The sequence below is a fragment of the Calidris pugnax genome, unplaced genomic scaffold, assembly GCF_001431845.1.
Source record: "Calidris pugnax isolate Ruff unplaced genomic scaffold, ASM143184v1 scaffold44, whole genome shotgun sequence".
Classification (NCBI taxonomy): domain Eukaryota; kingdom Metazoa; phylum Chordata; class Aves; order Charadriiformes; family Scolopacidae; genus Calidris; species Calidris pugnax.
Window position 1 is genome coordinate 21,197,892 of NW_015094506.1, and position 27,392 is coordinate 21,225,283.

Below are 27,392 nucleotides of genomic sequence, written 5' to 3' on the forward strand. Positions count from 1 at the left end.
GAGATGAAGGAGGTTTATGCAATCACCATATTTATATGATGACATTTGAGACTAGAATGAACGAATGTTTTCTTTTTGTGAAGCACTTTTATTAGAAAACAAAAGACCACCACATTATGAAAAAGGTTGTATAACAAATATAGTCTCCGAAGTTTGTCAGAATCTTTCAAGTTGAAATTGAAATCTGAGGGTTGGGTTTTTTCCCCGCAAAGATCAGAACAGCTTATCTGAGTCATGGGTTTGTTCTTTTTTATAAACAGAATGTCCATGTCCAGAAGTTTTTGCAAGTATCTACATGAAATCCTATGACTGAATTTCATATCCCAAAGGATCCAGATCCTGGTCCAGAAGCATAAGAGAAGATTCCCTCAGCTTCTGTAGCAGCTTTCGGAGTTCTTCTTTTGAAAATACCTAAGAATAATAAAAAAACAACACAAAGCCATAATTAAGTTGTATTTATTTGCCATTAATAGAACTGATGTAAAAGTAAATGGTGGTTAAATAAGTTACTTTTTTTTTTTCCCTTTCTTTCTAATTTAAGACAGTGTGAACATCAGACATTGTGGAAGGGCGTTTAGTAAAGGACTGGAAGTAAGTAGCAGTATCCAAAACCTGAAGGTAGTCCCAAGAGAGCTCTGTCTCATAACTACTACAGAGATTATTGGTAAACAGCCAAGTTTAATTTTCCTATTATTACTGGCAGAGATCTTGAGCCAATCCAGGTGAATACATCACATTATTTTTCCTAGCCTTGACGTTTCTTCTCAGATTTCTAATCCTTGGGGTGTTTTTTCGGGGGGGAGATTTTTTTTTTATTTGGGGAGTTGGGTTTGTTTGGTTTTTTTACATGATAAAGTTGTTTTTCAGGCTTTTGGAAGGAAAGGTTAGGTGAACCAAGTGCTCCAAAACAAAACCTGCTTATACAATGTTCTGAAATGTAATGGAAATTAAAAAAATTAAATCAATTACAATTCTACAGCTTAACATAGAATCATAGAATCCTTTAGGTTGGAAAAGACCTTTAAGATCATTGAGTCCAAGTGTTAAACTTATTTCAGTAGCCCCCATCTAAAAATTAGTAACTGCAGTGCTCAGAAGAACTGCTTGTCAAAGCACCGGCATCATCTTCTCTGTTTTGACAAGCAGTGCTTAAGCAAGAACTGAACTTAAGCAAAGTTAACTCTTTGGTTCCTTAAGTCAGCACGCAAGGCAACCCTTCACCACTGCAGTGAATGGGAAGAGATAAAGAAACTTATAATGTTAAGGAACATATGGCGCCTTCCTCTCTATATAGAAGCTTTTTCCAGAGTCAACCCACAGAGCTCTCGGATGGAAGTTAAGCTGCCTGCAGCTCTCAGTCACTCACCGTATAAAGCTTGTGTCGCTCAGAAGCGACCATGTCAGCCAGCCGCAGGCACTCCTGGTACTGCCCGGTGCTGTGTAACACCGTGTGCAGCAAAAAGCACATCATCGGCAGGCACAGCTTCCGCAGCAAAATCATCTGGTGCGTTCGTTCCGGATCATCCTCGACATCCTTACCGCAGCAAAATAACGTATTAGTATTATGAACATTTACCTTTAAAAGGCAACTCAGCATAACCACATAAATCAGTAGTGTCAGAGGCAAAAAAACTGGACGAACCAGCCTGGACTGGACAGCCAGGTCCCATTTACGTGGTAACTGAAGGGGAAGCAATCTGTAACCGGTCAGGGCAAAGCCAGAGTGAATTGTAACAGAGCAAACAGAAGGACATCCAACTAAGGGTGACAAAGGTACAACTGGGTACAATCCGCGCTCTGTGGCCTACACCGTGATACAAACATTCATTTTACCTCTCTAACATCCACCATCCATCCTCCGTCGACAAAGAGCAACACGTTGTACATTTTCTCTTTCACATCAGCTGTAAGAGCATCCAGGAGGCCTTTCCAAATACCATAGTCCATCTGGCAAAGCAACAAAAAATAAACTGCTGCAGAACAGGATAATTTCCAAGGCTATTTTAACACACACGGCTCACCTAGCATGCAACAGCCAGCGCAGCTCCAATTCAAATTAGAATCTTTAGCCAACTGCCAAAACCTAAAAGCCTGCTGCTAACAGCTATTTCCATCCTTGCTTAATTCCCTGTTCCCAGAGTCAGACAGGTTGTTCAGAAGCAGTCAAAGCCACTGGAGGAAGATAATTTTAAACAACTTAATTCTGCCAGGCTTATGTAAAATGCTTGTATGAACTGAATACAGTATATTCATACCGGCCAGACATGCAAAAACAACTTTCGGCAAAACAAACAAAACCGCAGCATCTTTTAGAGAAGAAACTGTGGCGAATGCAAGAACACAGAACAGCCTTCATCCTCCACTTCCAGGGAAGAGCTAATAGCAAAATCAAGTACTCAGATTTACTAATAACACTGACAATCAACACATTATAACGAATATTTACTATTACATTATACAATACTGTCTGTAAAGCTGAGTCATGTAAGAAAAAGCAAGATAATTTATTGCGCAGTGGCATTACTATTCTATCTCATACTCCCTCTTTTCAACATAAAACTGGAATAATTTAGAAGAGAGTTTTCAAGCAATATGAATTAGCAGTCTTCTACTCCCTTTCATTAAACTAAGACTGCCTCCTAAGCAAGAATGTAAATGTTTATAGAATCATAGAATCGTCTAGGTTGGAAGAGACCCTTGGGATCATCGAGTCCAACCATCTACCCTACTCTACAAAGTTCTCCCCTACACCATATCCCCCAACACCACATCTAAACGACTTAAACACATCCAGGGACGGTGACTCAACCACCTCCCTGGGCAGCCTGTTCCAATGCCCAACCACTCTTTCTGTGAAAAATTCTTTCCTAATGTTCAGTCTAAACCTACCCTGTTGGAGCTTGAAGCCATTCCCTCTCGTTCTGTCGTTAATTACCTGTGAGAAGAGACCAGCACCAACCTCTCTACAGTGTCCTTTCAAGTAGTTGTAAAGAGTGATGAGGTCTCCCCTCAGCCTCCTCTTCCTCAAACTAAACAGTCCCAAAATAGTTTGGTATAGTAAACTATACCCAATATATAACAACATAAACTATTGTTATTTACTATAACTATAGTTATAGTAAATAACAACTTGAACTTTTACATACCTCGTACTTCTTTTGTTTATGCTCATGGGCCACTTTTTCAGTGAAACTTGCTTGTGGTAACAAAGAAGGCTTCTGTGGAGCTGAGTTCATGTGTTTAAACCATTCGTTAAAGGTTTCGTGGGCTTCCTGGATTGCATCGGAAACAATGTTTGGACATTTTTTATTCTTATTATTACAAGAATGTCATTAAATGCACAACTTTAATGCATCCAGGAATCAGAAGTTAAATCAAATGGACAAAGTTTAAAGTTTCCCCACCAAGGCAAAGCCACCATTATTTCTAAGTAATAACTTGAAATACAGCATAGCTGAAACTCACCAAATATGCCCGAATACATAAATGTTCCCGTATAGCGTTGTCATCTTCAGCTGGAAGTGGAGTATCCATTCCCTGTTCTTCCCATTGGTTATATATTTCTGCTATAGAGTCTTGGGGAATCTTCACAAACACATCTTTGGCAGCTTCATGTTTCTTGGATGCTATAAAAATGTGAACTGAGTATCAACAGCGTGGCAATTTCCATACTTCACTTCTACAAACTGACAAGCCCTTGCTTTTTAATAGACTAGATTCAAAGCTATATCAAATGTAGTGCCAAGAGCTAATGAGAACAAAAACAACATTTAAAAAAATCTACAATATTTGTCAAGCTTAGTACCCAAGAACTTCCTCATGATTGCATTGCTTTGCTTAAGTGCTTCTGCCCTCTGCGCAGGATCAAATACGAGCCAGTCAATCACATCTATTTTCAGCCGGTCCACCTGTAAAAAACAACATACAGGTTCACTACCATTCCAAGCATACAGCTGGTGTAAAGACACATCAAACCTGTTCAATGAAATACACAAGTTTCTAGAGATCTTTGGATAGCATTACTATAGACATACTAACAAGGATTGCTTTATTCCCAACTTTAGTATCAAAAGCTTAGAAAACCAGCTCTGCAATCTAGAATCACTGAAAAATCCATTTCTAAGTATTCCCATGATGTTCAGACCAATGGATGAGCATCAGCTCTCAGAAATTTTTTTGGATTACCATGCATCTTCCTCCAACTTTCATATGATTCACTGTACAAATGTGGTTTATGGAGCCCTTGCTATAATCTTCAGGGGTGCCATCAGCCTGCAACCAGAGTTTTCCAACTCGAGTTGAATAAATAGAGAGTTTAAACTTAGTACAGAACAGCCAAAAATTGTCAAAAGTTTGCAAACTATTGGTTGCTTTCTGAACAACACTTTGAATGCAAGCTCTTAACAGTACCTCACGGTCACTGAAGCACTGAGTTGGATCCAACCAACACTCAACAGAGATGACAAGGAAACTGTCAGTAAAGGCAGTGTCTGTCATGGCTAGAGTGTGTCATTTGAGCATGTAAGGAGGTACCTCTGAGATCCAAAGTATTAATCCTCATAATTCTTAGAAGTTACAATAATATCCTACTCTCAGCTAGAATGTATTTTGTTACAGTCATTTCATGGGCTTTATCTTCACTTATTGTTTGTGTGCAGAGATGCTGCTGGGCAGCACACACCACAGCCCAGAAGATCAAGGAGATGCAGAAACAGAAGTTATGAATTCGTGCAATTCAACTCCTCACGTGGTCACATGGAAAGTGTATTTTCCTCACAGGATTTTTCAAGGCAATTTCCAGCATTGTTGAAAGAGAAATATGGATCATAAATGGTAAAAGGCTCTGCAGCTGACTGCAAAGGGGAATGACTGCCCTGCAAAGTATACTCACCTCCGTTGTGCCTGTATCTAACATATGGTCATGGTGACTGAATTCACCAGCATCCTTCTTGCGGATGTTCTCAACAACAGTTTTTGTTATGGTTGCAACATCCAGACCTAGGTTAAGAGAGAACTATGTAACAGCCATCACGAACTCCAACTTGCCACAAAATGAACTTCAGACTCCAGCTGTTGACCTTATTCCTTACTGCTAGTTATTCCATCACTCTGTTCACACTCACATTGTCAGACTAAATGATAAGCTTTTGAGATATGTGATTTATTGCAGGTATTTTAAAATAATGATCTTTGAGATAACAGAGAACACCAAATATGGGAAAAAGAGTAAGACAACAAGTTCTTCAGTCTGTGCTGGAGACCAGCATGTAGATACATTTGCTAAGACCACCGATTCCTACAATTCCAATGGCAAGATGATGATTTGACAGGAAATGTACCAGGAAAAGCTCAGAATAGTTCTTTTACAGAAGCTGAAGCAGGACTCTTATTTTCGAAGCCTTAGCCAAGTTTCTAAAACAAAATGACTAAAAAGTGATTGAAGCAAAATTAGACACTGAATTCTGCTGTAAATCTATTTCTTTGTGAATTTTGAGTGGCACAGAGGCATTGTCAAACAATGGACAGCCTGCCGCTTCACTACAGTCCCTTTTAGTTTGATGTATAGGCGTGGAAGGAAGCTTACAATTAATGCAAGCAACCCATCATGGCTAAGAAAAGGCACTATAAATAGGACCAAAAAAAATTTAAAGATCCTTATAACCTTTCTAAATCCACAAAAAGGTTTTATAACTAGTTCCCCAAAATAATACAATCATGTCAAGTTTCAGAGCACATATTTGAGACAGGCAGCTGGCATTTGCTTCCTGCCATGTTTGGACATAATCCAGGAGGCAAAAGTGCTACTTATTTCATTCAGAAAAACATCTGCAATTCCAGGTTAGTTAAAATCCACAATATACCTACTTGAAGAAGCTATCAGCAAATTAATTTTATTTCATTGAAAAATGAAGAGACACAGGAAGGAAACAGTACCATCTTCATAGCTACGTCTTGTGTTAAAAACTGCCGTAAGACTAAGTAACCCATATAAAATGATAATTTGAATATCAGCATCTCTCACCTGCATCTTTTGCTAATTCAAGGCAGTGGTGGCGTTGATCACTTTCAGTAACATCTTCCAGAAATAAAGCATACTGAGCTACAGCTAGCTCTGGGGGCAAGTGGCTAACATAAAATGCTATTAAGTCTGTGTGCTTCTCAGATATCATCCGCTGCAGAATAAGAAGAAAAAAATTTAGAAAACCATACTACATTCCTCTCTGCAAACACAAAGGCGTGTCTACATTTATGTAAAAGCGTATTTTATGTAAAAACATACATGTGTAACAAATTTCTGATTATTTTGTTCTGATATAATAAGATTCCACTTCTCCAGCTTCTAAACAGGGATCAATAAAACCGCCTCTTACTTAAGCACTGCTGGCAGAAACTCTGCATATTAGGCAAGCTTCCATGTACCTCTCGAGAAGAGAGCATTAACTGCGTCATAGCTCTTTCCATCTTGTAACCTCAGCTCTCCTTTATGTCTAATTTACATCAGAGAAAGCAAAATACATTTTTGAAAGCTTACCTGAATGTAGGTCTTTAGGACTTCAACAGAAACTTCCTCCTTATTACAAACAAATAGAAATTAAATTTTAAATCAGATAATGTGGCAGAAAAACCACCCCAAAACCCCAAACAAACAAAATCCACCAAACTTTAGAAGCTACCACTATTACACAGACACAAGGTTATTTGCTTATTCCTGCTTCAGTAACCTACACATTCAAACAGGCTCAGCTGGAAAAACTGTTTCTCTTGGAGAGTGATTAAAAAAAGGTATGTCTTCTGATTCAAAGATTTAGTGTTCTAAAGATTTTCTTTTTCAGCAACTGCATAATATAGTTTTTTGGTCTACCTGGAAAGTTACTTTTAAAGTTGTTTTTCAAATATTTCCATTTTACCATATATTTTTTATTAATAAATGTCAGGCGAACAGATGACTATTCCAGTGTGCTACATACTCTGTGTAGTATAGAAAATTCTCATGTTCCTATGTACAGAGTATAAATACCACCTGGCTCATCTGCAATAGCCTATATTAAAAAAACAAAGTACAGTCCAAGCACCTGAGGCTGCTCTAGCTAAGACTCAAGTGTTTGTTATTGTGAAGATCACTTTAGTTTGATATGTGTAAATGAAATAAGAAATTTTCCTCTAAGCATATACCTATATGAATTGTACTCAAACATCAAATAAGGAACATCAAAAAAGCTTGCAAAACTGCCTCTCCCCTCTGAGGTCTATTGAGGGTTGATGAAGTAATCTTCCAGTAAATTTACCTACTTCAAAATTGTAAAGGTAATAATCAAGAGTTACTCACAATCCCACAGTGGAATTTATGTAGGAAATCACACCTTTTTTGTCCCCCCTGTTAAACATATCCTAATGACTAGTTCTACCATACTCCAGCTTAAAGACCTACTCTATCAAATTTTGAGTCTGGTTAAAAGAAGAAGTATGTGTATACACACACAGGTTTGCCTTAATTAGCTAAATGTTAACTGACTTAAAAATAAATTTCAAGAAGGGAACAAAGCAACAATTAGAGGCATGAAAAAAGCATAATAACTCAGAGCTGTATTTAAATCATCTAATGAAAACACACATTTGTCTTCTGCCAGAATAGGTTACATTCAGAAACTTGATAGATAAACACTTAATATTTAAAACAGTAGAAAAGCAGAGCTTCTAATTGTGATTGCCCCAGAAAAGAGTAGTTGTAGCCTATGTGACCCATCGGCATATTTAGCATAAATAGGCTAGGTAGCTAGTAAGCTACACATACTATATATTTGGGGGAAATGTGAAAGCTTCAGCTTGTACCAGTTACCTCAAACAAATACATTTTTGAGTTTACAGCAATAGGTACGATTCTAAGGACTGTGTATAAGGTCAGGTTATATTCAAAGCATCTTGGCTGCTATGAATAATCCTAACATTGAAGTCTGAGTCAGGTCCTTCTCAATAAAGTGCTTATGAGTAGAATCCATCACCCTCAAAAAAACAATTTTCAAGCTGAACTGGAGGGGAGGAGGATGATCTTTTCTAGTTTTGACTGTTGTATTTAGGCTCCAAGATCAACAAATACACTATTTAAGCATGCAGTTCCTCATCACCCTGGCAGTAATTCACCATCATTGAATATAGTTTATGTATTTACACACAATCATTTCTACTTCAAAGACTAGCTATTGCTATGACAACAAATCAAATAAAAGTGAACTTACCTTAGTCTGCATACCCAAAGTGCGGAAAAACAGAATAAGGTGCGTCATGAAACGAAGGAGGTGTCCTGGGAGCACACTTCTGTCTTTGGAAAGCCACCTGCTGAATTCGTCCATCAAACCTATAGCCACCAAAGAAACGTTGATATTAACCATATTACAGGGAAAAAGAACTTCAGAAATATTTCAAATTGTGCATTTATTTAACAAATGTAATTTAGCCTCAAAGGCCTAACAAAACAAAATAGCAAGTTTTGGAAAGATGTAGCTGTTTGGCTTAAATATCTGCTGCATGTATATGGTAATTTCTCAGAAAAAAGTTATAGCAATAACCTCCCATATATTGTGACATATTTACATGATTTCATTACTTTGAAAACTACCTTGTATGTCAAACTGCAGAAAGTCCCTACAGTTCTTGATTAAAAAATCAGCTTAGCTTTTAGGTGGAGTTTGCCTACTGTGTGCTTCTAAAATCCATTGACATATAAGTTTCTGGAAAGGTCACTAGAAATAATGTACTCAATTGACATTTAAAAATCACTTAGAGAAAAGCTCACCATCCACATCTCCCAGTATAATGAATTTCTGAATCACATGATAGTGTTCTTGATTCTCCTCTATAACCCTCTGGGGAGAGAAAAAGAAAGTTCAAACTTTGAATAAAATCTTATAGCACAATGTATAAGGAAAGCAAACTTATAAATAAAGAAAAGGTTCCTTAGGGACAAAAGCTATCCTAGTTCAAAGGGTATTCTGCATAAACAGCAGGAGAAAAGGCACTTGCTATCTCAATGTCAAATTGCAAGACTATTGACAAACGGAAAGAACCAGAATATAGATCTGTAGAGTTAATACTTCCATGGAAGAGATCCAAGACTGAGGGCTTTTTGCACTGAAGTGGAGAATAAATCACCGTATTACAGGAAATAGATTCTACAAAGTCACAGATGAAGCAACAATGTGTACAAATCCTGAAAGAAAAGGCCTGTGAAACTTACTTGAGGAAGAAGAGATTGGCTTTTGTTGAGTAGAGGAATTAATGCATGAAATACAATTCAAATGCACCCGTAAAGCTGCTACATGATGAGGATTGCACTAGAAAGGCAAAGGCAGCCGGGCGTATCTGTGGCCGACTGCATCAATCTGTAAGCTGTCTTTCAACATGTCTTTGTCATAGCAATATGATAAAAGTTATGTTTATTCTATCAAATAAAAGTAAGTGTAGTTTCAGTTTCATCTTCACAAAATTAACATGTAAGTTATATATTCCATCTTAAATGAAGTAAGTATCCTGGGTGTTAAAAGTAACACAGAAACACAGTCTGTTTAAGCAAATACACTTTCAAATTTTGAAAGGCCCAATATGAAATACGCACACAAACCTCCTATAAAGAAAATGGCATGTAATCAATCTTTGCACATTTTATCAAAGTGTTAAATAGTTGATTTACTCTGTTTGCTTTATGTGTCAGACACCAACTGCCACTCAGCCGTTTCTTTAGCACACCCAGCTACTTTGGCAGATAGGGGGCAAGACAAAACGTGTATCTTTTTCATCATTAGAAATGTTGTAGCATATAGAAAAATCTATTTGAATTGAGAAATTACATATTACAGAGGTAGAAAACCTACCATAAATCAGTCACTCTGCATACTTGAGCATTTTGTTAAATAGGTAGTAAAAGTACAACTTAGTGAATAGTTAAAAATGGTAAACAGTGAGGAGAAACACTGCAATTAATATGTACCTTCTTGTCTGTTGCCTGAAGTTCTTCAAAAACTTTTTCTGAAGTCCAGCTTCAAAGCAGGAGAGAAAAAGCAAAAAACATTACCTTGAATATTCCAAACAGATAATACAGATCATCATGTCAAGCGCAGAAGCAAAATTTTACTTAAAACTTACTTTGTTTCTAAGTATTCTCTAGGGAGCTCTTCTGTCTCCTCTGCAGTTATTACTGAGGTTCGTATTTCCTGCTCAACAAGAGTGTCCACCATGACCCTGAAATATGCCCAAACGGTATCTTCCCAGGTATCACAAACTGGAAGAAGCTGCATATTAAAGAAATAGCAAAAATTATCAGACACAGAGAACTATCAGAATCCGAACTGAGCAACTGTAATTTAGGATCAGATTTCCAGTCACCAAGCCAGACTAATTAATAACCATCTTGAACAGCAGCCTTTCCTTCACCAAAGCAGGATATAAAAAAAAAATAAAATCCTTTTGCTGAATAATGCTCTAGCCCCTTGATTATCTTATATCAAAGGTCGGAAAAAGAAAGCCTCCTATCCTCCTTCCAAAGGCAGCACCACTCTGACACCACTCCCCCTCTCGTGTACCACCACCTCAGAAAACCAACACAGAGGAAGGCAATGCACTTTTCTGCCCCACAGTTTTTCAGCAGGATCGCTTTGCTGTACTGGTTTATGTCGTGGTTGCAGAAGTCACCGTGCAGCAGTGAGTGGTGAAGGGGAGGAAGGAGGGACTACTGCTGCTTTGGTGAGATTTCAAGAACTTGCTATCCAGTTCTCTGAATCTTGCTAGGCTCTTTGAACAGTCAAACCCTGGGACAAGTTCCAGAGAAAACGCTGCATTTCATTAAACAATTCTATCTTACAGTAATTTTAAAATAACTGAATTCTGCTGAAATTACTGAAAATTACTGAAATTTAATTTCATTAAATGTCTGTCACAAAAAGGTAAATATCTTCTGTTCCGTAAGTCTGTATAATTTTACAATGCCTTTTCTTCCTGTAAAAGAACTAATTTTACATTTCAATGAATAAAACCTGAAAACATTCCCTATTCCCCCTCTTTTTATTTTCTGAATTATCTTTGGTACATCAACCAAGATGGGGTGTAGGAGTGGGGAATCGAGCTCTTCAAGTAGGACCTTACTGCTGATTACTATAACAGCAAGGAAACTTTTATGACAGTCTGCAACACTCCTCATTGTTCTTAAAAATAAAATAAAAATTAAAAGTCACTAGTTAGGAGTGGGAGACCTCAAAACCATGTGAAGGATTAAAAATAAGAGAACTACTTAAAAGAGAGCATCGTATATAACATAAAACATTGATAATAAAATTCAGGTACAGAATATCTTTGGATGTAACAGCTCGTCTATAAGAACACTGTGCATGAGCAGGAAGGTGACTATATAAGCTCCTAAATAATACTAAATTAGAAAAGAACTAAACCAACAACATTAGAACAGTTTGTACGGAAAGTTAGCAGGAATAATACTATGAAAAGTCTATCACATATATTTAGTTAAGGCATGTCAATCCTACACAGAACATGCCAACTAAAGCAGCAATGTTTTCTATTGTCCTGTTTACTAGATTTTTAAAAGGACAACCACCAGTAATTGCAGTATTTCTGGTATCACTGTCACATATGAGAAAGAAAATGCATCACTGCCAACCACCGCTTAACTAGGAGGCTTGACATACCTGCTTAAGGTTTCCACTCAGTGCTGCGTAGATTGCTCTCTCATATCTATTAAACTGCTCCTAAAATAAACAGCAAAAAATTATAACTTTTATTTAGAAAGCATGTATGTTTTCTAGTCACTTTACATTTTATTAGAGATTAATCCATTACAACATGTTCCATCTAACAGTTTCCAAGAAAAGCTGGAGAATCACAGCATGTATCAGGAGCCAAAGCAAGAATAGCAACTGACTTCCCCTTCACCAGTAACTCACATGAAAAATTTATATTGGCCTGGAAAGAAAGCAATGTTTTTCCTTTCCTATTCAACTAAGTCAAGATGAAAGTAAAAGGTAGTGTCAGCAGTTTCACTTTCAACCAAATAAAAGTCAGACAATTCCCAAGCCTGAAAAATTGGTGCTGTTTATGTAGATTTCTCACTACAAGACATAAATATGTTATTTCAGAAGTCCTCTTAGAAACATTAATTGCAAATTCTATAAGCAGTAAAGACAGAGGGGGTAGGTTAACTTAAAATCATGTTAAAGCGTTCAGAAAAGATCAATTAATATCAAGCACATCGGCGTTATCTTACCTCTTCAGCCATACGCCAACAACTTATTTTCCAAATGCACCTGTACGGATTCCCTTGAACAGGCTCCAGCTCTTTTCCTACATGCAAGGGATAATTCAAAAAAAAGGTAAAAAAAGAAGAAAAAGGTGCTATTAAAAAACAGAGAAACGAGTAACAAGGTAAAGCCTATTTTCTGTTATTAACCCAATTTCAATCCCTTTGGAACTCTTCCCAAGGCATTTTAATGCTTTTGACTGGCTCGCAAGGTGGCTTTTCTGGGGTATTTGGTAAACACACATCTTAAAGTTACAGTATTTTGAAAACTTAGCTGCTATCTAGCTTTGAAGAAAATAATGGTTTTGACCATAACATATCTACAATGTTTACATTTGGAAAACACAAAGTTAAGGAGAAAAGGAATACAAACTTCTGAAAAAGTCACTGTTTCAGCGCTTTTCTGCAGGCATCTGCATGAGGGCATGCACCACGGAACTAAAATTCATGTAACAAGAAGCTCGGTAGGTACACTAAAAACAAGGCTAGGATGCTGGTGAAGCACACAGATAAAAGTAACAGGCTGTCAGGATTTGAAAAGTAGAAAAGCATTATGCCTTCCAGACCCAGCTACGGACAACACTTAGACACGTTCTTAAATTCTTTCCTATATCTTGCAACATCCTGAACATTAAGAGAAGAAAGGTACTGTTATAAATAGGACCATGTGCGAGGAACTCCAGAACCAAGGAGAAAGGTAATTTAACAATTTTCAAATATTTTAAAAGCATCTCTTTTTCCTGCATTCACATTTGCTGAACTCTAGTCCTACTATACCCTTCTGAAGCCAGATATAGAGTCCGACTACTGTAAGCAACAAAATGTTTGCTAGGTGGCACAAGTCAGATCTTGAGAAAATACAGACTGAAATATTATTATATGAAGGTGGAGAAGATTTGTCTAGAACTCTGAGACATCTGTTTCCTTGTGATTATGTTTGATTTTCAGAAAGAAAGGACTTTAGCATGTTAACTGTATTCAGTGTGCTCATACCTTCAACTAAAATAATTTGACATTAGTTTTTACATGTTCAACAGATATAGCAAAATACAAAAAAAAAAAAAGGCTCTTAAGGTGAAAAGAAAGAGCTATTTCTCTTTGCCATGGACAGGTACTAGGAGAAAGCACTCTGTCCAATTTTTTACATCTGTCTCAAATGTACTTTGAAATAGATACCTCCATTTATGTTAGGATCATGATACAACTTCCATCCTTCCAGAGTCGCAGCTCTCCAGGCCTGACCACATCGTTTGCATAAGCGCTGTGCCTGAAAAATAATGGATTTTCTCAGCAACCGACTTCAAGGTAGGAAAACCACCCGCTTCTCCTTTAAATATCTGAACATTATTAAAACAGTTGACTTGTGTAGATTTCTACTATGCAAAAAAAGAAGCACAAAGAACCTTAAACTCAAAACAACTGAAAGATTTCAAAGTAAATAAAATGTCATCAGTGGTTTTTTTCACTGAATGTTTTAGTTTTGCCATCAGTATTTATAGCAATGTGAGCAATATGCTACAGTCTCCTTTGCTGCCTTAAACAGCTGTTACGCATCCTTCTGATAAGTTTAGTTAAAGGTGTTGTCTTGTTGCTTAGATGTATAATCCATCTCTTCACACAGTCATCTACTTTTCCAGCTGACTTCACTTTCCAACCCCTCATACACTTCTAAAAATAGCAATCCCACCTCTCCCATAACAATATTCAATAGGCTATGCACTAGCACAAACAGGTTTAATTCAAAGCTATTTTGAATAGCATGGCAAGTAGAACAGAACCTATACAAAAAAGATTGCCTGCAATTCTTCCAATTTACACCTCTGGGGTGAGGGGGAGGGAAAAGTCAGCTTAAGATTGTCTAATTAGTCTGACTGGTACCGTTCCAGGACTGACAAAACAGTATGAACAGTGAGAGAAATTGCAATATGCAGCCTTGGTTTGTTTAGCCAAATTCTGTTCTTTTCACACTGGAGGGCTGCAGACATTCTGCCATTTTGGGAATGGTGACAAACAGTAAATTTAAGAACAGACAAGTAAGTTGTTCCAGCTTACTTGCTGTGTATGACCTGTTGTAAGGTAAATGCCCAATGGTCCATTCTTAATTCAGAGCAAACTTGAAGTATTGTAACTTACTCTTTCAGTAGTGAATAACCTGCTTGTCAGACAGCAGGGAAATCACAACAGCCACTGCAGAACAAGAAAGAGCTATTTCTCTTTGCCATGGACAGGTACTAGGAGAAAGCACTCTGTCCAATTTTTTACATCTGTCTCAAATGTACTTTGAAATAGATACCTCCATTTATGTTAGGATCATGATACAACTTCCATCCTTCCAGAGTCGCAGCTCTCCAGGCCTGACCACATCGTTTGCATAAGCGCTGTGCCTGAAAAATAATGGATTTTCTCAGCAACCGACTTCAAGGTAGGAAAACCACCCGCTTCTCCTTTAAATATCTGAACATTATTAAAACAGTTGACTTGTGTAGATTTCTACTATGCAAAAAAAGAAGCACAAAGAACCTTAAACTCAAAACAACTGAAAGATTTCAAAGTAAATAAAATGTCATCAGTGGTTTTTTTCACTGAATGTTTTAGTTTTGCCATCAGTATTTATAGCAATGTGAGCAATATGCTACAGTCTCCTTTGCTGCCTTAAACAGCTGTTACGCATCCTTCTGATAAGTTTAGTTAAAGGTGTTGTCTTGTTGCTTAGATGTATAATCCATCTCTTCACACAGTCATCTACTTTTCCAGCTGACTTCACTTTCCAACCCCTCATACACTTCTAAAAATAGCAATCCCACCTCTCCCATAACAATATTCAATAGGCTATGCACTAGCACAAACAGGTTTAATTCAAAGCTATTTTGAATAGCATGGCAAGTAGAACAGAACCTATACAAAAAAGATTGCCTGCAATTCTTCCAATTTACACCTCTGGGGTGAGGGGGAGGGAAAAGTCAGCTTAAGATTGTCTAATTAGTCTGACTGGTACCGTTCCAGGACTGACAAAACAGTATGAACAGTGAGAGAAATTGCAATATGCAGCCTTGGTTTGTTTAGCCAAATTCTGTTCTTTTCACACTGGAGGGCTGCAGACATTCTGCCATTTTGGGAATGGTGACAAACAGTAAATTTAAGAACAGACAAGTAAGTTGTTCCAGCTTACTTGCTGTGTATGACCTGTTGTAAGGTAAATGCCCAATGGTCCATTCTTAATTCAGAGCAAACTTGAAGTATTGTAACTTACTCTTTCAGTAGTGAATAACCTGCTTGTCAGACAGCAGGGAAATCACAACAGCCACTGCAGAACAACTGATGCTGCAAATTTACATTCACACTGCCCTGCAGCAACATGCTCACGTGCCCATACTATCAGAAAATGTATAGGTGTGCATCACAGTGGAACAGAATACTAGCAAGTAACCATATTCCTAAGTCTAAGGTCTTGGGCACAAGAATCTCCAGTCCTGCCCCTCCACCCACCCGCCTTATTTAAATGTCATTATGTATACACATAGAGCCTAGTATAAGGGAATTGGTTTCCAGCTGAGGCCTTTAGACAACACCACAATACAAGTATTTATATGATTAAATCATGAAAGCCACTTCACAGCTGGGAATTGTTACTTCGAACAGCTTCAGGACTGAAATCGCCTGGATGTTACTCAGACAAGGACTAATGCAAAGTATACACAATACAGTATACACATCATTTATTCTCTAAGCTGGGGGAACAGGCAGACTTAGAGTAAAAAAGTTAATGGAGGATAATAACACGCTTTCTAGAATACTCAGATAAAGTCTATCAGACTTTTCACTGCTGAAACCCTGTCAAATTACAAAGGTAAGAAAACAAGAAGCAGAAAGCAAGGAAAAAAAGTTACTTTAATTAGTAAGAATTAAGCACTGTAAATAACTAAGTTTCCTGATGACAGTACTAGCCTATGGAGCTTGTGCACCGTTTCCCAGCTCTCAGTCCCAGGACACACCTCCAAATGTGCCACTGCAACTGTCTGTACAACAAGGTGACAAAACCCTGATTCCCTCCCTCAACTCCACTCAGATCATATACTCAAGGGAATGAGCAGAGCAAGTAAAGTTTGCTTAATTTAATGCTATTTCTAATAAAAGCATACATCAAACCTCTCTCTAGTTAAAATTGCAAGCATGATCCACTCTAATATATCGAGAGGGAAGCCTGTATGATAATCCACTGATTATTAGAAATGCAGCTAAGAAGTTCTTTGAAACATTCTGTGTTTGTCTGCCAGTATATAGTATCAAGCCACTATGGTAAAAAAATATTGTGAAACAACCAAAAAGCCCAAAGATACAACATTCTTTCCAAAAGATCTATTCTACATCCAAAATTACTTAATTATATGCAAAATTTTATTAGAATACTTATTTAGCAGTCCATCACTGTCAGTATTGATAATAAATTGAAAATTAAATCACTACAAGCCAAATTTTAACAGGCATTTTAGTACACAGCTTTTCATTAGCTTTAATAGTAAGATTTAAAATAAGTTAAAACTAGTTAACCAAGAAGATACTGTAACTTTCTGCAGCTTACCTCATCTGTCATTCCTGCTCTGATGAGAGTGAAGAGATACTTCAATAACCTCGCATCATCCTCTCGGTCCAAATCATCAAGTGGCAGTTTCTGCCTGATAGGAGCATCTGGATCCTGCAAGGAAAAAGACACCAACCATCCACACAATGTTTATCTGCCTCTTCTGATGATTTTCTGCCCTGGTTTGTAATTTGGAGTCATTTTTTCATGCTGTCATAACAATCTGTACAACCCATGCAATAACTAGCATGATACTTTCCTGTCTTTCCTCTCGCATTTCTATTATTCCTCTTCTGTCACTGTTCATATCAGAAGGAGCCACTGCAATTTCTTTTATTTACTCCATCACCTTGTTTTTTGCCCCAAACTTCTCCTCTTCCAGCTCTTCTCACCTTCAAACATACTTTCCCCTTCTGCCTCTCTACCTACCAGACTGTTTCACCTTCTCCACCTTCTAGCTGAGAAGGCTTTTCATAACAGGCTTCTAGTTAATCCAAACAGATTTTCTCAAGCCAATCAATACCTCAGATCACTCCCCAATTGGATTAATCTTCTATGACTGCTTTTGCTGTCGCTGAGACAGTTCACTACCCCCTTCCATTGTACAGTCCTTTTCTTGACTGCCCTCCTATTAGCTTTTACTATAGTAGCCCTCAAGAAATCCCATCAGGACTTGGTATCGTTGTACTAGTTACTGTATAAAGATAGCACACTGTGATCTGCAAGTGCTTCCAAACAGTTTTATAGGCTTTTCTGGTTAGGAACATGAGTTTGTTTCAGACATTAGAAGTAACTAATAAAGTCATCTACTTCACCAAATAGACCACAGGTACATGTGATGAGGGAATGAAGTGACTGCTGAAAGAAAACAGAAGTCCACATATCCCAACAGAGGTGTCCTGCCTCACCATTTCTATACTAATTTTCATCTTTTCCAGCTTAAATGTTTCGCAATTTTTAGGTAGTACAACTACTTTTGCATAGCATAGCTATCTAAAATTTGGTGCAAGGCTGTGAAAATGGCATATAAACTCTCTCTAACCCATTCTGAAACCAAACTTTATTTTTAAATAATACTTACCAACTCTGTTACCAGAGCTCGAGAACTTCCAATGTATGTACTTAACTGCCGCTGCTTCAGAATATGTAGTGTGTTCTCCCTGAAAGCAGTGAAATGTTTATAAGAAAAATGTTTTTTCTTTAGCAGGCACCTTCTATTAAGACACAAATATTTAAAGATATTTTTGATACATGGAACATGGTTACAGAAGAGACACACTTAGTTTGGCTGATTTATCAATGGACTGTGTTATTCTTGTGTAAATGCATCATCTCACATGAAGTACAATATTCGAATCAATTCACGTATCTTTGATTTCTTTCAAAAGCATCCATTATTTATTTAACTATAAATTTATTTCTGCATGAGCACAATGTCCCATTTCTATTCACTATAAAGTCAGTCTAGGACACAAATTCAACTTAGGATGAACACATGATTCCAAAAGCCTGTATTCACTGGCCATTAAAAGCAGGCTTATTCTAGGCATCTAGCATCAAAGGAAGTCTTTGGTCTTTTCTGTTGTAAAACCCATCATCATTGATAATAAAGATGACAATAACGGCTTCTGGTCAAGGGCCAATGACACAAAGTGATGACAAGAATTTAAACAGGCAAAAATTGATGTCAGATAAAGAAGTAACCACCCGAGAAACACGTAATAAAAATGGGTTTATCCAGCGTAACCAGGAAGCTGATCTGCAGATGACCATGGTTTAGTGACTTTTTTGTCAACATTAGGTTCATGGTTGGACTAGATGATCTGAAAAGTCCCTTCCAACCTACACAATTCTATGATTCTATCTCTTATTGTACCTTATGAAAAAATCAAATCTGCATCCAGGTTAAGATTAAATTAAGCATCTTTGATGGTTTTCCTTCCATCCTAACCTCCCAAAAGCAACAACTGATAGGAAATCTCAATTTTTACATTTAAGAATTTAAAGAACTAAACAACTTTTAGAAATCCACTTCTTTTTAAGAGTGATTCTGTGTCTGTGAATTTTACACTTGATGGGAGCATCTATACAATCAAAGGAAGTCTGAACTCACCAGTATACAGATTTTGCATAAAACTCAATATTATCAGAGAAGTCTCCAATTTCATCCTTGGCAATGCTCTCTAGCCAATCTACCACCAGCTGCAATAAAATTAAATTGCATTTTTAAAACAAACATGTAACATATAAAATTTTAACTGCCTTCATATCATCTCAGCATCTACTCATTATCTACATGTTAAGCCAAGGCGTACACATACTGAAGACATTTTCATTTTAAGTATCCAATACGAAGGTTGTTTCGGCACTCAATCTCTACCTCTCACTAGATGCTGCAGTTACCACAGTGCTACTTAGAGTTTATTGATCACAATCAACAGTAACAGATGCTCTATATGGGACTAGCCTTCAGCTTTCCATCCTCTCCAAGCTAGCCTGAAAAACATTTCTGATCTTTAGAAACTAAAAAGAATTATTTTTACGCATACCAAGAATAACACACTTCGGTGAATATAAAGAAATAAGTATTAGAAACAGCTTAATAAAGTACATGGAGCATTAGTGTTATCAATATTTAAGTCTCTACTGATGTATTTCCATTCTCATCTTAAAAACTTTCCATCATACCTGGCTTTGTCGAACAAGTGAATCTTTGTGAAACAAGTTGTCTACGTTAGTCTTTTCACTAGCAGTTAAAACCTGTTTGAGAAAAAGCTGATTATTACTTCATGGAAAAAAAACCAAACTTGCCACAAAACCAAGAATACCAAATCAAACACATACTAACTCACAAACTTTCTACAAGTTCAGTATGCTACCTCTCCCCTGCCCCTTTTTAATAACAGATGACACTATGCATGTGTTTTATTTGGATGATCTTTTACATCCAGTTACACTAAAAACTGTAAAAAATGAGATTCAGAACATAATTCACAAATGTATGACCTCAGAACGATTCTACATAGTAGATCCACTGATTCCACTGTGCACTCATCCTAAATCCCATTTATTACTGTATACTTAAAAAGGATTATGTTTACCAAGACCATATGAACTTAACATGAACAAGTGAAAAAAAAAACAACAACCCCCCAAAAACCCAACCATAGAACCCTGATCCTTCTAACTGTTCTCCAGCATTAATTTAGCTTTCATTAGGCTTGCAACAAAAAGAGAACACAAGATGTATTTTTCTAAAAAATGTAGGTAGGAGGAGATTGGGTTTTGGCACAGCAGTGTTTAAGTGACAACGTAGCAGTGGGAATCCTACAGGAAGCTATTTTATGACTGAGAAAAAAGCAACTGGGATCATAAATTTTACAAAGGCAGAGTCACTTTACGTATTGTTTTGTCTTCCTAAGCATATTCTGGCAGCAAAGGCTGGAAGCGCTGTATTGACATAGACAAGAAGACTACAGCTGAAAGAAGAATGCTAAAAAATTTGGATTTCTATTGAGATAAATTGGAATCAGGATTGCAAAGGCTAGACAGCTTGAGACCACATGTTCTTCTTTTAGACAAAGCAAAATTATCTCTGACCTACGGGAACATTAAAACTATTGATTTTTAAAAGGAATAAATAGTTATTTCTAGTAGACTTTCAAAGTGCATGTGAACACTTTAGAAAGTAAAACATAAAGTATAGTTTGTAATATTTTATACACTAGTATTTTCTCCTTAGAACGGAATATTTAAATTAACTTTTCACCGAATATGAAATAATTTAATATTTGTCTTGATAAAAATCAGTCTCATTTTTGTTTACATTCTTTCACCTTTGAATTTTGAGTGGCTGCAATATTGTGATGGTAAAAACAAAACGCAAGCATTTAGTTTGTATTTAGCTTAAAAAAAAAACCCCAAAACTCCAAGCTTACTGTGATATCAAATGCAGTTTCATCTTCCAGTGCAGACTGTATTCTGTCTCTAGAAATAAAAGTGCAAAATGTTAATGATTAAACTGAGAAAACTCAACAGAATGCCTAAGTGAAAGCACTTAAAATGTTCTTTTAAAAAAATACTAGACGTTGCAAAGGTAGTAAGAATAGGTTTATTTACAACTTTCATTTCTGTAAACTGATAATAAATAGGCATATATATCAGGGCCTAGTTCCATAAACAGATTATTAACAGGTACTTAATTGCTTCACTCCATATTTATAAACTCACAAAAAATTCAAGAAAGTCAGCTCAGTGCAAAAATATAGTGTGCTTTTCAAAGGAATTACCTATAAAGCGAGGACAACAGTCTCCAAGTCACCATCTCTTGCTTGAGAAGCCACAAGACGCTGGCAGTTTTTGAAAACTTTTGCTGTCCAGGAGTTGCCCGATAAACTATTTTCCCTAGTATATTCACCTGAGGTAAATAAATTTATATGTAGTTAATATTGCCCAACATTGTATTTTTTTTTCTAAGCCACTACAGCAATCTTTTCATTATCCTGAATGCTTTCAACAACCAAGTTTGATTATTATCTCTTCAAAATAGGTAAATTATACTCCACACCATGAATACCCTCAATTATTAATAAAAATAATATTAACACAGCCTACAGACCATACACCACAAGAGTAGCTTTGTTTTGCAAGGCACTGTAAAAACCCACGATAAAACAAGCTTGTGTTGATCAATTAAAAGGTACCAAAAGACTGGGAGAGACAGAAGGTAACCACTGAAAAACCAAAACCAAAGCCAAAAAACAAACCATCAAAACCCCCAACTTGTTTTCCATGTACATCAATATCAAACATAAAGCCAGCCCTACTGGTATTTGCAACACCACTTCTGTAGTGTTTAACGTTTATCAGTGCCTGAAAGATACCCTTTCTAGCTCTGTTAAATGAAGAAACCCAAACTGTTGGCTATCACATAATTTACAGTATCATCAAAAAGAAATTCTATTATATTTTTCCTTTATTTATTATGAAGAAAACGTAGAGAATAAAGTCTTCGCCATCACTAGCTAGTTCTAGAGCTCCTACTACACTGAGAAAGGCCCCAAACATTTTAGGAGCATCCAATTTCTCAGGCATCAATATATCCATCAGTTTATGCAAGACAGGAGCATGATCTTCCCTGTTCCCTTCTATTACCTCCCAGTAAATATGAAAAGAGTTCATGGCTGTAGGACCCACTGGACTGATCTCAAAGTACAGCTGAAAGGCAGCACGAGAGCCCAGGGCTGTCCCTCCCCCCCCATCCCAAGCACCGTCAGCAACATCCCAGACAATCCTTGGAGCAGCATCCTTCACTCTACTTTTGTAGGTCCTTGGCAACATAGAGTCAACTCCCCCCAGTTCCACATGGCTTAAAACAACCACTCTGTATTCAATTGATCTTGCAGATGGGATCTGTATTCTCAAGCAGGAGGAATGGAAGAGACTTTCTTTTCCCTTTTGGCTCCGAAGTTCCACTGTCTTACAAAACAAACTTATTTTCCTTCTCTTGTCTTCCTTTCCACTTGGGAACACAAGTACTCACCTCAATAAAGATCTTGGCATTCTCCAACTCAGCCCAACAAAAACTTTGCACCAAACAGGCCTAGCAACCTTCTACCAAGAACGCATTTTCTTAACATAGACATAGGTATGAAGTCTCGTAAAAAAATCGTCTGCCCACCTCCCTCTTTTGTGTTCAACACTTATTGACAGAAACATGATAATTTCTTCCATTTGAACTGTCAAACCCCGCTGATCCTGAACTGTCAGTCAACAGCCAATCAAATGAAAAACGGTGTCTAAAAGCAGAAAAGCCTTAAATCTAGCATTGAGCCCTCTACTGCCAGCTTGTTTGTAATGTAGCAGAAAACTCTTAAAGCATCGTAATACAATGATTTTATTTATTTATACCAGAGAGAAATAAGCACTTTTAAATCCAGCATATTACCGTTATCAAAAAAAATCTATACATCTGCTCATGTTTATCATCACTTGGCACTTGCAATGGAATGGCAGCCAGATGACATTTTTAGTATTCAGCAAGCTACACAATGGATATTCCTGTGCCAAAGCAGCGTATGAGGAAAGAGAGACGCTATTCAACCCTAGTGTTCAGTGACTCATAAGACTGCAACCAGCTGGAAGATTTAAATTGTCTATGTTAAACTGTGACTTCTCATCTTAAAGAAAAATAGCAATACTATTTATACTTAAGGAAGAAAAACTGTAAAAGAAAGTAAATAAAGAAACCAAACAAGAAAACTACTTACCTGATTGTTACAAATATTTTCATACTCATCCACAAGATCGAAAATGGTAGTTGATGTGTGCTTTAGGAAGGAATGTAGAAAGTCTGAATACATGCTCATAGTAGCTAGAACAGATTTAGAAAGAAACAGCCGTATTAGTCAGACACAACCTGGTAAAAAAACCTCAACACGCTACAAACAAAAAATATTAAAAAAAATATAAAATCTTTCTGATTACAAGTCATCTTGCCTTTTGTAAATCTAAATGAGGACAATAACGAAATGAACTATTTATATCCCATAAAGTCAGAAGAACTTATCAGCTACAATAGTAAGATGCACAGACGCTGCAAGGTAAGTCAAATAATTATAAAACTTTTTCAAGTTCCAAAAAGCTGATCCAGTTTGTCTCTTGCATTGCTTGAGCATCCCATTTGTGCCATCAGGTTCCACAGAAGACACAAACTCTCAAAACTCCAATAACTGGAAGAGATTAACTATCTGAACTTTTGTAAATATATCATCTGAGAAAGTTTTAACAACAAGTTCCAAAAAGCTGATCCAGTTTGTCTCTTGCATTGCTTGAGCATCCCATTTGTGCCATCAGGTTCCACAGAAGACACAAACTCTCAAAACTCCAATAACTGGAAGAGATTAACTATCTGAACTTTTTAAACTAGACCGTTTTTGACAAAGAAATATTTCAGCAAAATAATGCAGAAAAAAAGAACATATATATTTACATTCCACAAATAAAAAATGTAGATAACTATTATGAACCCTTCAGACTGTCTCACCAGCTTCCCCAGGATCATCCTCACGCAACAGGACAGCACTCATAGTGACATCTTCTGTCATATTGGACATGTCTAGATTGCCAAACATTCCGGTCTGCTGAGGTGAGAGCACCGTCGTCCAGTTACTTTCATCCAGCTAAAATCATAACAAGAACATAAGGAAAATAAATAGCAATCTCAGACTACTATAAGCCTAGCTCCAAGTTTTTTTTATACCATTCTATATGAATGGTATAAACAGAGCCATTCTAAAAATTAATGGTGAAATAAATGCTATAAGATAACATATATGCCTTCAACAAGAAGCTCTGAAAAGGTGAATTTTAACCTGGATAAGGAAATTCTCTTTTTTCTTTTTTTTTTTTTTTTCAGAAAATAGCAAAAGTAGAAGCTAACGTAATAAGACTTTAGAACACTGTGTACCACTTTTCATCTTAAAACAAATAAATAACTCTTAACTTTCATATTCTACTATGTTTACTTAGTATTCTGTCATTTAAAGTAAAAAGAGACAGAATAACATTACAAGTTTGTAAAGCAGCTGTGAGAAGTTAAGCAAAATATTTAAAATTTGAATCAGAACCATTTAACCAGTCTTTCAACCTTCTTGGTGCATTGCTCAAAACCATTTGATCGAATGAAGCAATACATGTTTAAAATAATAGCAAGTACCAGAAAACTGAAGGGGGAAATAAAGACAACCTATACTTTTTGGGTAGTATTTCAGGGGACATATATGGATATTGATAACATAACGGATGTGAGAGCAGCAAGCCAGCCAAAACGGAAGAGAGACTGTACATACACTGCACTGACAGCACAGCTTCCTGTAGCTGTTTCCATGAGAGCAACTGTTTCCTCAGCAGCAACTAATGCTGTACAAAGAACCCAGAGAGGTGCAACTGGTTCATTCTTTGTCCAGACTCTTAAAATGGTCCCACCCAAACAAGTACAAACAGGTTACCAGATGGCATTGCTGTAGCAGTTTCTTAAGCATATCCAAAAACTGTGGACATGTATCTGTTATTCTTCTTTTATGCCCCAGTTTCTACCCACAGTATTCCTCTTGCCTGATTTCTCCCTGCCATCACTGCCCTCTAGCCAACCAGAACAGAATTCTATAGCACTCTGGCTGCAGAGTAAAAATAACAAGAAACTCAGTCCCAATAAAACCGCATCAGGTCTCTGTGGGGAACACAAAAAAGGCTGATGAGTGTTCTTATCTACCAGCAAGTAAACTTCCACGGTTCATAATTTGAAGTCCTCTTTCCATCACTCTCCTGTGAAAGCCTTTGCCTAGTCTCAAGTTTCCCCCTGCTCATCTAAACTAGATTCAAGACAGAGCACTAAATGCTAAGCTAAAATGCACTCCACTCACAAAACACCAGCTACAGAATGGCAAGAGGCTCTGAATCAGAGGAAAAGTGACATGGCTAAGAGTTGTACACTTGTTGACCAACTAGGCCCCAGAACCTGATAATTTAAAGAAACAAATAGGCGGTAACAAACTTTAGAACCACCAGAAGGGAGAATGAATTAAAATACACATGCAGAAAGACACCTTAACTTGTTATGAGTTAATTTAAAAATAAACGGAGATAAAGTACTTCAGACATCCCTACTGATAACTCTTCCAATCAGTGTTTTTCTGAAGACATTACAGTAGAAAATAATTAACGTCATCTGAAAAGTGATCAGAAAAACTTGTGCTTTGAAGTCCCAAATTTAACATCCAAGTGAAGCCTAATAGTGGAGAGTGCTAAAATAAGAAAAATTCTGGAGGTTTAACTTGCTGACACAGAACAATTGTCTTTGAAGAATTTGTAAATAAGCAAAGTAAAGATTTTTGTAGTCACAAGCTGGTGTTCTAAGGACTAGCTCAACACACGGGGTGCATTTAGCAAGTTCTTACACACCTCTATTATTCCTCACACTGAAACACTGTAAACTTGTAGTTTCTTGTAAGTGTCACAGGGAAAAAAAAGGAGAGAAAGGTGCTCTAACCATCTTACCATTGACAGGTTGCCAAAAAGTCCAGGAGTTGGTAGAATCAGAGGAGATTTCCCTCCTGTTCCCAGGAGGGCAGACATGTCTGATGGCTTCAGGGAGCTTCGAGGTAGTCCTGTAACTCAAAGAGAGAGAGCCTTTTCTGAAAAGAAGAAGTATTTAAGGCCACTATGCATTATCAGGTAGCTCCAAAAGAACTCTTATAACAGAGCATGAAGTATTCACAAAATCCTGCTCAATCACACCAGAAACAGACAAATCAAACTGATGGAGAAGTAACTTGCTCCTGTCCATTTTCCTTCCATCAGAAGGCTTGGACCAAACCCACAAATGCCAAGTGTAAAGGAAAAACAAGTCTTAGGCCCAACAACACTTAGAAATAAGAAGGTTAATTATCAATGATGGAATTTAATAATCTACACATCTAGTTACACTAGAGTTATAAAAACACTCTGTTAACCACGTCCAGAGAATACCCAAGCCCTAGTTTTTCAAGTAGGGCACGTATAAATGTAAAGACAAAGCTCATCTAGTGTCATTTTAGTTTCACCTCTAGTCCAGCAGCATTCCAGATAGAAGTCTGAAGCCAGATCGAATGTGAGTGTATAAATGCACCAAATGTGTGACACACCTTCAGCTTCTAAAGTTCATTGGTAAACACACACCATGAGCATAAATAGCAATAAATCTCCAGTCACTCTGGAAATTGGTCTCCAAACTCTTACAGCAAAAGGCAACCACAAGTCTGCTCTAGCAAGCACTACGTTTGCTCCAGACACTTCTGCACATTAATGCAGTGGCTGGTGTTCCCAGGAATATCTGACCCATGTTAGAAACAGAGACACTGCGTTGAGAGATGATAAATGCCATGTCCTATGACAACAGGGAGCTCCACCACAACAGACTTTTATACAGCCCAAAGACCGCAGATTTACATCAAGACAGTAGCTGCTTTGGTCCCCTTATCAATCACAACCAGCCTGGTAAGCCACCCAAAACCAGTGGTTCCATTAAGACAGGGACAGCTAAATCAGGGGCTGTGTCAACAGTGGTAAAGAGGAAATGACACATAGTCCCAACATTTTGTTTGCAAATTCACAGAGAGGAGTGCTTATACAACCCTCAACAGCAGTTCTTGATAAGGAAACAGCTTCAGTCAGCATTGATGTTTCCTTTTGAACTTGAGGACTGCTGGAATCAGAGGCAAAGATGCCTGCAACAGCATATAACAACCACAAAATAAATAGCATGTCCAGCGTGTCCATTAGACTACACCGCGTTTGGAAGCAGAAGATCAAATGCCTATGGCACTTGTTTTTTTGTGGTTTTTGTTTTGTTTTGTTTTTTCCCTAGCACATGAGGTAAACAGAACATTCTTGGAACATCCTGAGTCCTGAAGATTGCCAAGAGTGTATCTCATCACATCTCTGACACCCTCAAATTGTAAGGGATGAAGTTCATTG

At 37.2% G+C, this 27,392-nt stretch overlaps 1 protein-coding gene across 1 annotated transcript in view; it reads right to left on the minus strand.

Annotated features, from left to right (window-relative positions):
* Positions 1 to 67: 67 nt before the first annotated feature.
* The window catches only part of NUP107 (nucleoporin 107kDa), a 32,872-nt gene continuing 5,547 nt past the window's right edge, over positions 68 to 27,392 (minus strand). The window contains exons 4-29 of the mRNA XM_014964316.1: positions 25,935 to 26,044; positions 23,923 to 24,058; positions 23,147 to 23,250; positions 21,167 to 21,294; positions 20,816 to 20,864; positions 19,566 to 19,637; positions 18,991 to 19,079; positions 17,959 to 18,037; positions 16,878 to 16,991; positions 14,592 to 14,682; positions 13,594 to 13,596; positions 12,266 to 12,342; positions 11,691 to 11,750; positions 10,138 to 10,283; positions 9,983 to 10,031; positions 8,792 to 8,861; positions 8,235 to 8,353; positions 6,533 to 6,571; positions 6,023 to 6,173; positions 4,892 to 4,998; positions 3,806 to 3,908; positions 3,466 to 3,626; positions 3,147 to 3,272; positions 1,834 to 1,947; positions 1,367 to 1,534; positions 68 to 411 (exon numbers count right to left, since the gene is read on the minus strand). Of these exons, the coding sequence (XP_014819802.1) occupies positions 304 to 411; positions 1,367 to 1,534; positions 1,834 to 1,947; positions 3,147 to 3,272; positions 3,466 to 3,626; positions 3,806 to 3,908; positions 4,892 to 4,998; positions 6,023 to 6,173; positions 6,533 to 6,571; positions 8,235 to 8,353; positions 8,792 to 8,861; positions 9,983 to 10,031; positions 10,138 to 10,283; positions 11,691 to 11,750; positions 12,266 to 12,342; positions 13,594 to 13,596; positions 14,592 to 14,682; positions 16,878 to 16,991; positions 17,959 to 18,037; positions 18,991 to 19,079; positions 19,566 to 19,637; positions 20,816 to 20,864; positions 21,167 to 21,294; positions 23,147 to 23,250; positions 23,923 to 24,058; positions 25,935 to 26,044 (2,573 nt within the window). The 3' untranslated portion in view covers positions 68 to 303. The remainder of the gene's footprint in view (positions 412 to 1,366; positions 1,535 to 1,833; positions 1,948 to 3,146; positions 3,273 to 3,465; positions 3,627 to 3,805; positions 3,909 to 4,891; positions 4,999 to 6,022; positions 6,174 to 6,532; positions 6,572 to 8,234; positions 8,354 to 8,791; positions 8,862 to 9,982; positions 10,032 to 10,137; positions 10,284 to 11,690; positions 11,751 to 12,265; positions 12,343 to 13,593; positions 13,597 to 14,591; positions 14,683 to 16,877; positions 16,992 to 17,958; positions 18,038 to 18,990; positions 19,080 to 19,565; positions 19,638 to 20,815; positions 20,865 to 21,166; positions 21,295 to 23,146; positions 23,251 to 23,922; positions 24,059 to 25,934; positions 26,045 to 27,392) is intronic.